The following is a 12,957-nucleotide window of genomic DNA, read 5'->3' on the forward strand; positions in this document are numbered from 1 at the left end:
AACATGTAAGTGTCTCTACGAAATTAAAACAGTGAACAAGAAATTATATATTTCGAAGACTTATATATGACCCTTACCGTCTTCTTGTAGGTCAAGTATAATGTTGTTAACTTCAGTTACTAGATCAGTGTCAGTCTCTAGTGGAAATCCTATTCCGTAACCTGTCATAGCGTAGGACTGTCCTACTGTTCTTAAGTCACAATCCGGATCAATACCTACTTGATATTCCAATGGGGTTGCATCATAAATAAAAGCGTTGATGTCCCTATTAAATGAGAAACCAGCCTTTGATAAAGGTTAATCAAGCAAATATGGACATGTAACTGATAGAGAATTTCATTCTTTTTCTTTTATGCAAAATTAAACATTGTTCTATATAGCTGTACACTAGAATAAAGCATAAACATTATGTATTTGTATTTACATTTATTTGATTGTGAAATTACAGATACAATTAATAAGTCAATCATTAAACGAAATCAACAAATATTTTCGTCTAGTACACGATGAAATAAAGATATACGGTATTGTCCATGATATTTGGTTTGACTATGTGGAAGAGGTTGTTTGCCAATATACTTATGTGCATATATTGAGTTGACAGTACTTAATCGATCCTATTTTATATGATTGTATCTTAGTTTTGCTAAAGCGATGGCATAATAAATCCAAAAATAGTAATATACGCAACAAGTTATATAACTGTAGCAACTTACTGTCTTTTCAGTGCTGCTATAGCCTCGGGAACTGATGGCTGCATGTATTGGTACATATATTTGTACATTCCTGGTCTTGTTTCACGTAGATTTTCTTCTGTGCTTCCATTTGGAACAGTAGCAAATTTAAATGGACGAGGTTTATGCTTATACGGATTTGTTAGCTGTTAAAAAATGAAATAAAATAAAAAAAATGGTTTTATTACTACCCTTCATAGATAACTCTTCTCTTTTTATAATTAATGATAATCTTGTATTAAATATTATATTTCAAACTGACTAAAGTACACAAGAGATAACATGTCCTAAATTAAGTATTAGAAGCTATCATAAAGGCCACTTACTCGCCAGTCTTGTATCCCTGATAAATCATAGTAGCTTTCTTTTGTTATCATGAAGGCTGCAAGGTTAGCTGTATAGCTGGCAAGGAAAACCAATGCAAACAATGCCCATACATTTCCAAGAAAACGGCTTGATACACCACGTGGGTTATCAGCTGAAACGGCTGCACCAAACAACATAGCCCAAATCAACCAGAAAGAACGGAAAAGAGAAAACTTGTGTTCTATACAAAAAAAAAGAAAGTTTAATTTATAGAATATAAATGACATTTTACTGTAAGTTTATTTTGGTAAACCATATTTTTTTTGTATTTGTGGTGTATGAGCTCTTTTTAATTGATAAATAATTAAATGCACATGGAATCACACTTTAATAGAAAATCTCGATATTTCTGATAAAAGTATAACATGTGACCAACTAGGACAGCTATGTACATGTTGTATCATAATTTTAGTAATTGAAATAATGTTTTCATTGAACTACCAGACTTTGATGCATATACGCGCATATCAAACAATCAGATCACCACCATGATGTAACGAAAATAAACAATAGGAAAGGAAATGTCACGGACACATTAATTTTGGTATGGATATTGCCATGTACATATGTGTATGTATGTCTTATTTGTGCACTTTTTTGTGAAGTGCATCGTAGATCGAGTGGTTAAAGTAGTTCATGTTATCATGTTCATCGACAATTTGCCTGTCATGCTTTATGTCGTACGTTCGAACCCCAATCACAGCAATGCGTGTTAGAATCCGATCTTAATTAACTAGGAATACCAGTTTTCCTGCAAAGTTTCGACGATTCTCTCTGTGTTCTCCGGCTTCCACTACCAATAAAAATAAAGCCACCTTGATGGAGCCATTTGTGTTGAAAGTATGACGAATGTAACAGATATAGTTACAACAGGTCAATCATAATAATAATAATTCATCTTTCATAAGATTTCGGCGGTGTGTGATATAAAGGATTATCAATCGAGGACAAATGACATTCAATGGTTCATTCCCTGACCTAACAATGACAAGAAAAAATGTGGTCGTTTACTTTATCTTTGTGTAGCTTGTATAAATACATTTATATTTATTCACACAAAAAATACATGACATTATATGAGGGTTTCAGTTAAAAGTCATTTAAAGAGTTTATTGAAAGTTGACCTTTAACCTCAAATTTACCTCGTAGTTACCTCGCATTGGTGTTTTGCCTTGATCCAAACCAGCTGGACTTAACCATTCAAATATAAAGATAGAAGCACCAATAGAATGAACACTGAATACTAAAATAAGACACCAAGCTGGATAATCGTATGGCTCTGAAATTATTTAAAAAAAACTGTTCTCAATATAATTATGAAATACTATTATAATTCATTTTACAAATCAGTTCGTGCATTTCCACTGTTATTTAAAGCAAAATACTTATCTAAGATACCTGGGACGTTTAAGGTTTCAATTTTCTCACAATGAAAATACTAAATCGTTGTGCAATGCAGAAGTTGATGATGGACTAAAATATGATTATGACATAACGAGCAAAATTTTGGAAAAATTTTCTATGAGGTGAATATGCCTATATCACAGAGGTTGAATAATACGAGTCCTTCATAATAGGCGTCATATTATTGCAAAAAGTGTTTTGTTTTACTTTTGTAATTTCTTTTGGTATTTGAAAGTTAAACTTGTGATCATCGCGAGGATTTTAATCTCATTTTATAATCATGAATGTTAATCAATACAAGTACCTAACACAGCAGTGGCAGATATCGCTCCTTTAGTTAATGATACAATGATTGTGGTTCCAGTTTCCAGGAAAGGCATGGAAAACATGGCGGCTTCACTTCGTCTTGGTGTAATTTGCATCGAAGTGACAACCATATCTGCGTCTCCGTTCATCAATAGTTCGATTAGACCATTCCATTCTCCTGTTACCTTGAATAAACAGAAAGTGAAAGCATTTTAGAATTTTGAATGTCATTACTGCGTTACTACTGTTATCTAATATTAACAGTTTAAACAAGAAAAGTATGGTACGCTTTTTTTTTTTATATGTTTTAGATTTTGATTTTGCCATTTGATTTTTGACTTACCGTTTTGAATTTTACTCGAAGTTTAGTATTTTCGTTCCTTTTTAAGAGTAAAACACAAATCATTTCAATTGAGATCTGCTCTCAGTAATGAGTACCAGTATAACAAATGTACACAGAGAGTAAGTTTAAAAGGTGGTTTAAAGATAAAACTTTATAAAAGTAAGGAGCCTTCCTCTTTTGTGCAATTTTGTCAGATTTTACGAACTTCCCCTTTTTAGATTTCCCTTGAACTTCGGTATTTTCAAATGTTTTTTTTGTCATTAGATAATGAACTATTGACACCTGGACTGGAGTAAACAAAGTCAGCTTACCAAAAAAACAGACGATGGTAAAACGTAAGCTTCTACAATATTACGTACGTAAACTTTAATAAAAGAGGGATGACAGATACCAGAGGGACAGTCAAACTCATAAAGGGTTACTGCTCACAAGGAAGCTATTAAACCAAGAGTTCCAAATGGTGAAGTTGAAATCATCCCTTCGTAAATTTGACGGACGCCATCACGAGTTGGTTGACCGTTATGGAATAACCGTTTCACAAATGATATCGGATATGTTCCTTACGTCGTAACTACAATTCCCTTCCCTTTCATGAATGTGACCTACCGAATTAGACTATTTACCAGATTTGTAATCACATAAGCAACACGACGAGTGCCACATGTGGAGCAGGATCTGCTTACCCTTCCGGAGCACCTGAGATCACCCCTAGTTTTTGGTGGGGTTCGTGTTGTTTATTCTTTAGTTTTCTATGTTGTGTCATGTGTACTATTGTTTTTCTGTTTGTCTTTTTCATTTTTAGCCATGGCGTTGTCAGTTTGTTTTAGATTTATGAGTTTGACTGTCCCTTTGGTATCTTTCGTCCCTCTCTCATAAATGTTTCGCATAGAAAGGACGGAAGCCCCGAAATATGTCGAAATAATTATTTTCGTTCATGACATAGTATTATGTTTTACTAAAACAAGAAATAATGCATGAAAAAGGATAACAACAATTACTGGCCTAAAGAGCAGACCACAGCAGTCACCAACAACCCACTCTTCCTTAAAAGATATGCTGACAGGTAATGTGGTATGCTTGTCAATAAGAAAAACTATCCACTATAGCAATGAGCAACACCCCGTACTAGTAAGTTGTTAAAGGTCCATGGAAGATGAGATTTGAAATATTCAAAGAGAAAATCAACGGCTTAATATGTGCTTAACGCGAAATAGACAAAAAAAAACAACCCCAATTATTGTAGACAGTAAATAATGACCAACAATGGATAACAAACAGAAAAATGATGTGCCTGTTTAAAATAAATTAAAGTATTGAAAGAGGCATTATATCATAAGTTACAGGTGTGTTGATAACCCCCTACGGACGCAAAGAGGGTTAGTAAAATTTATAAGGGGTGAGTACAGAACGGTCTGTAGTGAACCGTATATACCACACAATTTTCTTGTCAAGTTTTGTAAATAAAATAATCAATGAAATACAATACTATTTATACATTACGTTACTATTAATAGTGAATCGTGAAGTCATGATACACATATGAATTTTGCCTATCCCCACGTATCCATAGGGGTCACATCTTGACGGCGTTCAACCAATTACAACGTCACTAATTAAACCGAAGTGCGATCTTATCATTTACTTATCAAGTGCATCAGTAAAATAAAATAAAATATATTAAAATAACTAATAAAATCCAGAATCATACTCACTGCTGTATAAATAAAATCCTGGATTCTGCTAAAAATTTAAAACAATTTGGATGCCCGCTTATATTAATCTTCATATGTAATGTCTACTAGAAGATATTGGAACACCAATTTGTACTAGACGGACGATGAGATTATTAAATTCTAATGTTTTGCATTGACTATTTACTTGAAAACATTTACACAAATATTCACACATTGTTGTCAATAATGGAATTCGATGCGACTGTCATACAAGTGCGCAGTTAAGCTAGTTATTGCTGAAAAAATATTGTACCAAATCATTCTTTGATGTACTCTAGCATTTGATTTTGCCATTTGAGAAGGGTCTTGTTTGGTTTTTTTTAACTTTATTCAAATATTGTATTAATATATTATACCATATCTTGAATTCCGAACGTCCTATCTGGAACTTCAAACAAGTTAAAATCGAATTTCATTTTGTCACTCAGAACCAGTAACAAATCTATGCTTAGACCTGTGCAACAGTTTACAACTGTCCCGTTCTCGTATGTTGTATCGTTTCCACTAAAAAAAACATTCAAGAACATTCATAAAAGTAGATAAATATTAAAGAAAAAGAAATGATATTTCCATAAATAAGTCACGTGTTTCTTGATATGTTCAGAAACCTTAAAATAAGAAACGTTGGAAGCTTAACACTAATTGTACTATTTTAAAACAGTCAGAATTGGACTAGGATAAACTTTGTCAACTTTAGTTTTAGTAACTTTACTATTTGATAAAACAGTTAACACACATACTTGACAGTATTATAAAAAAACAGGTGATTTTATTTATTATGCATTACATAATTTTGTTCTTTGCTACAATAGGCTATGAGCTAGCTATGAATAATATTGAGTACTCTTAGATATGTTCTTTATGTCTTTAGCCATATTGAAAATTGTGTTTTGTGCTTTGTGTCAGTGTGACGAATCCTTCATTTTGCAACTTATTTTAACAGTGTTTGCCTGTGTTCTGATGTTATACTACAGGATAGTGGTGAATTGAGCCATTTGGAATAAATTAACTCACCAAATTATGTTTGTAGCAAACTGAGGAAGGAGACCCTTTGATTCAGTTTTTTTCACTGTCGAGCATGTCTGCGTGTTTGTTGTTTTGTACATGAGAGATAGGCAAAAGTTAACAAAGTTTTAAGGTTTTGGTTCATTATTGTGTAAATAAATTAGGCCGCAAGTTGTCTGGTTTGAATTGTTTTACATTTATCATTTCGAAGACATTTATAACTGACAATGCGGTATGGTATGACAAACAGACAAACAATAGTACAGAAGACACAACATAGAAAACTAAAGACAAAGCAACACGAACCATATCAAAAATTGGGGGTGATCTTAGGTGCTCCGGAAGGGAAAGCAGATCCTGCTCCACATGTGGCACCCGTCGTGTTGCTTATATTATTACAAATCCGGTAAATGGTCTAATTCGGTAGGTCACATTCGTGAAAACGGAAGGGTATTGTAGTTACGACATAAGGAACATATCCGATATCATCTGAGTAAGTTATATTTACATTAGTATATCGAAAATCAGATCAAATTCTACAGGAATAACAACTGTTGAATAAGACACATATATTAAATGTTCAGACTGGTTTATATAATGAAAATTATCTGATCAGTTATTTGATTTGAAATATCTGTCAGATAGGATCATCCGAAATGATACTGAATAGAAATCACCTATAACTCACTGTTCAGTAGCGTTGTAAACCACTCTACATTTTGTAGCAGGATAATTACATTTCCCCGTAAGAGCATCTGTTGGTCTGTACATCACATATGGTGCTTCATTCAAAGTTGCAATATTGAAAAACCGGCGAGCTGGTCGGCCGAGTGGAGGAAACGGTTGATTTCCAGGCCATGTGATACTGTTCAATTCTATTGACGGCTTTATTTCTGATCCGACTCTTTTCGGAAACCAATCACCGACCTAAAATTATCAACGAAGGACGTTGTTTATTGATTATCAATCACAATTTGAAAACATTAAAATGTCAAATCAAAAGTTTTTGATTTTTTTTAGTGGAAATGCCAAAATGCTAGAAAATTAAATTGACTGACTATCCCCTTAATAATATTTGATAGTAAATAAAAGGAACAATGAAAATAACTCTCATTTATTTATGTGTGGTTGAAGATACACGTTGGGTTTTTTTCTCGATAAAAAAGAAAGTTGGAAGAGGGGATGATCTGTTTACTATATATTTTTGTTGTACATTTTAAGGTCATGTAGTGATTTTAACTAGTTAAAAGTAGTGAATTTATCAGTTTTCTTACCTTTATCCATTTTTTTGTTACTCTCGTTCTTTCCGTTTTCTTCTGTGTGTTGAGTATATTTAAGGATGTGTATTGATTCAATCCATTTTCGGTGAACTCAACAGAGGAACGTAAATCCTTCAGTCTTATTTTAAGCATTTCACTGAAATGAAGCAGTAATAGAGCAATATAAATATGTATCTATCTGAATTTGTTAGACGTGTTGATCAAATACAAAGTCTGTCATTATGAAGAAATGCAGTAATATCTATCATTTATATGTCAATAATAAATTTAGGAGATAAATGTATTGTGTTTTAAGCTTGACCTTCGTAAAACATGATTTTACTGTCGCTAAAATCAGTTTACCTAGTTACGCGTCTAATGCAGCATATTAAAATAAATACCATTTAATAAATATCAGGCTTGAAATGAAATAAATGAAAAAGTCCGCGAAACTGTAGCATTGTCCTCAGCTTCTAAACAATGTGACGTCATATGTATACTCACAATGTCAAACATAAACATAGACGTATTTATACCTTTCGTACGCTTCAGAATGGTTCCAACGTTGACAAATAAAAAAAATTTGAGGCTCAGAATGTGACTCTCATGTTTATTTTGAGAGAAATTACATACAAAAAATGGGGTTTCTAAATGGTGGCTTTCTTAGGTAAGTACTGGTAAAACGTTTAATTTACCCCTTCAAAATATTTGTCAACGTCCAATGAAAATTATCGTTACAAACGAATTGCATTTGAATACTTATCGAACAATTCATTTGTGATGATGACCGCAAAACTTATATAGTGCCAGTTTCCGTGTTTCTTACTTATAACAATACTGGAGCTGTTTATGTGAACACACCCCTGTTTATGTAAACTATGACAATACACTCACGTAACGAATTAATTGAGATATGAAAACGCAATATGTTGAGTCAGAGTAGTATGCTACAGCTGAGAAAGTCGTGACGTCACGATTGTCATATATTCTAATTAAAAGTCCATTTAGAAACAACAGATCGAGATATGAGACAGACTTTATAGTTTTGGTAGCATATTTGTGCTCACTTGTGTATCATATATGCTAGCACTCAAAGTTTCATGGATTCAAAACAGTTGTTAAAAACATAATTATTCGCCATTGCACTTTTGTGCTCTAGATGAATAACTTTTTATGTTTCTCAGATATTTTAAAAATTTCTAATCAATTTTTTGAAATATAAATACTCATAAATTTCTTGTCCATCCTGCCAACTAGATGAATTATTTAAATCTGGAAACAAGTCCAAAGAATTTTGACGAGACAACTTTGCCATTGCCATAGTCCACACTCTTACAGAATCATATATTGCATCTTTGATGACTTTAACTACTCTAGGAGGTGGATATTCCTCTTCATCTGATAATCCTGAAATTGAGACAAATTGTATAGTACTGCCATACATATATATGTATTTGTATAACACATTATCTAAAGGCAACAGTAGTATACAGCTTTTAGAAAGTCATAAATCGATTAAGAGAAAATAAATCCGGATCACAAAATGAAACTGTGGGAAACACATCCACTGTACGAGGAAATCAACGAAATAAAAGAATTGCTGAAGTGCAACAACAAACAAGCGACAATGCAACATACACGAAGTGACAGTCTTAAAAACTCAGAAAAAAACCCAAAGGGACAGCTAAACTCATAGATAGAAAATAAACTGACAACGCCATGGCTAAAAAAGAAAAGGACAAACAGACAAAAAATAGTACACAAGACACAACATAAAAAACTAAAGACTAAGCAACACGAACCCAACCTTAACCTGGGGGTGATCTCAGGTGATCCGGAAAGGTAAGCACCACATGGTGCACCTGGCGTGTTGCTCATTATAAATTAAGGTTTTGCTCTTCTTTTTACCTCAGGAATAGATAATCTTAGCTGTATTTGGTAAAACGTTTAGGAATTTTGGTCCTCAGTGCTCTTCAACTTCGTACTTTATTTGGCCTTTTTATTTTTTTTGGGATTCGAGCGTCACTGATGAGGCTTTTGAAGACGAAACACGCGTCTGGCGTAAATACTAAGTTTAATCCTGGTATCTATGATGAGTTTATCTACTGGTCTCGCAATACCATTGCAAACAAAGTATAAATCAACAGTGGCATCACGAGTGGCTGTTAATAAAACTCATACAAGATGCCGGGATTGCAATTTAGTGTGTTACTATTTTTTTTACGTAAGACTCATCTGTGGCAGTAAAATAAAAAATAAAAAATTCTGAAACCAAAATAACGATTAACGAAGTTGGAGAATAATATTGTGTATTATTGTTTATTTTAGTTTTGCTTTTTTGTGTATTGTCAGTTAGTTTTCTATTTATGAGTTTGAATATCCCTTCGGTATCTTTCTTTTCCCTTTTATAAATACTAGTAGTTCAAAGGTTACACGTGTTAAAAAGATAGCTCATTTTTACTGACCGACCCCATGTTTGACGGTAAATATTCATATGAAGTTAACCGAGTTAGCTGAACATGTCGCTAAATGGTAACCAATTGCTGACAGTTACTGGTTCTTGACCAGAAACTTCAATAAAATATTACGCAGTTTTCGTTTATCAAGCAGAAATTCTCAAACTCTTAAATAAATAGTAAATGATATTATAAATATGCAGATGGATTACACTACTATAAACAATTTTACTTCAAAAGAAAAGCAAAACTATTAGTTATAACATTAACGGTACCATTATTTGCACCAGATGCACATTTTTTAAATGATGCTCATAGCCAAAATATCTGAAAATCCAAAACTTTTAAAAGAAATGAAGAGCCAATATACCAAAGGACAAAAAGTATCGCCAAACCGGGAAAGGCATCAGACATTTGCACGAGGGTTTCTTGAATATTGTCTTATTGTAACAGTATCAACCAGAAGTTTGTAAGAGATAATGCTATAAACACAATATTTGTATTTTCATGCCAGTACTATGAACTATGAACAAGTACTGGTTTCTGTGCTGGTGATACTTTAGGGGACAAACAGTTCACCAGCCATATGTATTGGCCGAATGTTAGTAATAACATTAACGGTATTAATCTTTTACAAATGTTATGTTATTAATCTCAAGAAAATCTATAATCGTATATCCAATGATAACGAAACTTTAGTTCCTTTGGATGTGTTATGTGCGCAACATTTCCGCTACCATATAGGGTACATACTGTTTGTTAAAAAAATATCCTACCAAGTACTCCTAAAGGATAAGCATTGTCTGCCAAATATGTCACCAGTCCCATCGCAGATGTTGTTAAAATCCACTGGTAGTCTTTTGTCGTCAAACCAATACTGGTTGCAGCTTCCATTAATGCTTTTGCATATTTAGTTCTAGAAATATAACAAAACCGTAAGAAACGTTGGAAAAAAATAGCCTAGAATTTTAGTCCATCTTAGTTATGTATTTGTACAAAGCATATCCACGTTAAAAACTAAAAAAGTTAAATAGTTAACTGTTATTTTCTAATGGTAACGAGGCCGGTATAAGGTACTGGTACATGATGTTTTTAAACTAACAAATGTACAGATTTCAATAAAATATGATAAATTAGAAATAAAAAAAAATTAACTGAATATTTAATATAAAGACTGTGAGTTATTTATATGTAAGAATTTGAATGTCTTATGATTTTCAACAACAACAAAAAAACTCATCTGAGAATAAAGCTTAATTTGAATATAAAAAAATGTAAAATAACGATGCAAAGATGTTTTGACAGATAACAATTATCACAGTTGACGGTTCTTGTGTTAGGTCCGTTTGCACACTTTAAAAGGTAGGCAGAAAAATGGAGATGGCTTTTTAGCTTACTTTATAGTATAACTGTTAGTGATGGTGTCTATAAATATCTACCCAGTTAAACATACTGAATTTTATCATCCTACTACAGGGGATGTCATAAAAGGAATATGACTAAAGATGGGTTAGCGTAATTAAGATTTATCTTGGTGAAACATATAAAAAAAAATGAAAAGGTAAATAAATTCTTTATTTAACTGCAATATCGTTTGCAGCTACTATGACCCATTAATTAAAATAGGAGCATCTAAAAAATGAGCTTGGAAGGAAATTATGAAAAATGCATTACAACTCTTCAGATAAATATATGATATCATTGCATTTTGTAACATTTTGTATAAAAATTTGAATGAATTTTCTTTTCGTAAATGATTTGTCTTACATTTTTCATCTATTGCTATTGTATTTTTCTCAGTTTGTACAATTTTCTTGTCATATCGTATAATTACATTAAACATTTATCTAATGGTTATTAAGAGTTGAGCCTATCAATTATGGTGGTAAAATCATGCAAGTGTTTACCATTTAATTTACTCACTCTGTGTGCATTAAAAATATTCTGTTTTCCCTTGGAACTTTCTGTTGCAAACATCTTTTCAATAATGGCTGGTATATATCTGAATCTTTTCCCTCTCCTATATCGCATACAATAGTCTCTAAAAGTTTAAATCTGAAAATAGATAAAACTGTTGTTGCTTGTATGCTTAACAACTCTAAAAAGTCACAAGCCTACCAAATATTTTTGATTTTCAAAAAATTACCTTTCATCGTTACATCATATCCATAGGTTATTCATTAAACATTGGTAAAGAGACAATTGGTGGAACAATGGTGTCGATAACATGCTGACTGCAGAAGTTGAAGATACAAATTGGCCAATCAAAACTCGTTATAGCAGACAACGCAATAGCAAAACACAAAAAGGACAGTCAACCTACTCGTGATAGCACCTGTTTAACATTCAAAGGGATATCTTCATTTTTACCAGTTGGAACCTTTTATTCGATTGAGATATATTCACTTTTGCAGGCGCGTCCGTAATGTTTCTAAATAGAAATTCGGGAGCTAATATCATCTCTTTAGTCGTAAAGTTTTGTTTTACGCCTAATTTCGTTGTCTTTTGTAGACGAAACGCGCGTCTGGCGTATAAACAAAATTTAGTCCTGGTATCTATGATGAGTTTATTTAGTATGTATTTCTATCCATGCTGCATACTTAACTGTATATGTGCTTTCTATTATTTCAAGTTCAATGGTTGATGTGAATTTGATGACCTAGTTTATATAGCGGAACGTGTAGATACAAAAACCCTAGATTCTCCTTATGACGACTACAGCTAGCTGCTTCATAGGAAGTTGACTAAAATAGTACTACAGCTGGTTCCCGTAGGAATACCAATTGTTTGTTGAAAACACGGCCTCCTAACGTAACAAATATGTTGTTAATAAAGATTAATCATCTTGAGAATGTCAGTTTCAGAGATTGTTTTTGTTAGAATCAAAATATATTTTGCAAAGTACGATTCATACCTTTATAAACCAAGGTATTTGGATCTACGTTGGCCTTTTGTTTTAATGAAATAAAGTTTGACTAATTATTACAAGTTTAGAGTAAGGGATACTGGTGTAAAGGATATAGACATCATACAATGTTAGACTAGCAATCTCCTTATCCTTACGGAGCACCTGAGATCAACCCAGCTTTTGGTGTGATTGGTGTTGCTCAAACTTTAGTTTTCTATGTTGTGTTTTGTGTATTATGTCTGTGCATTTTTTTTTCTTATTTAGCCATGACGTTGTCAGTTTGTTTTTGACTGTAGAGTTTGAATGTCCCGTTGGTATTTTTCGTCTCTTTTTGAAAGACGAAGGAGAATAGGTTTGCATGTAATCTTACATCTTTTCTACACTAGACTGAAAACAATACGTTATCAATTGCACGCGTTCTATCCATATAATATCTACATTCG

The 12,957-nt window shown here is 32.7% G+C and overlaps 1 protein-coding gene across 1 annotated transcript in view; it reads right to left on the bottom strand.

Annotated features, from left to right (window-relative positions):
• Window positions 1-12,957, bottom strand: part of LOC139487696 (glutamate receptor ionotropic, NMDA 2B-like) — a 42,659-nt gene that overhangs the window by 2,736 nt on the left and 26,966 nt on the right. The window contains exons 4-14 of the mRNA XM_071272683.1: window positions 11,530-11,661; window positions 10,383-10,522; window positions 8,377-8,557; window positions 7,166-7,307; window positions 6,580-6,818; window positions 5,243-5,390; window positions 2,809-2,995; window positions 2,254-2,379; window positions 1,061-1,281; window positions 717-880; window positions 78-265 (exon numbers count right to left, since the gene is read on the bottom strand). Coding sequence (XP_071128784.1) covers window positions 78-265; window positions 717-880; window positions 1,061-1,281; window positions 2,254-2,379; window positions 2,809-2,995; window positions 5,243-5,390; window positions 6,580-6,818; window positions 7,166-7,307; window positions 8,377-8,557; window positions 10,383-10,522; window positions 11,530-11,661 — 1,868 coding nt within the window. The remainder of the gene's footprint in view (window positions 1-77; window positions 266-716; window positions 881-1,060; window positions 1,282-2,253; window positions 2,380-2,808; window positions 2,996-5,242; window positions 5,391-6,579; window positions 6,819-7,165; window positions 7,308-8,376; window positions 8,558-10,382; window positions 10,523-11,529; window positions 11,662-12,957) is intronic.

The sequence above is a fragment of the Mytilus edulis genome, chromosome 9 (assembly GCF_963676685.1).
Source record: "Mytilus edulis chromosome 9, xbMytEdul2.2, whole genome shotgun sequence".
Classification (NCBI taxonomy): Eukaryota; Metazoa; Mollusca; class Bivalvia; order Mytilida; family Mytilidae; genus Mytilus; species Mytilus edulis.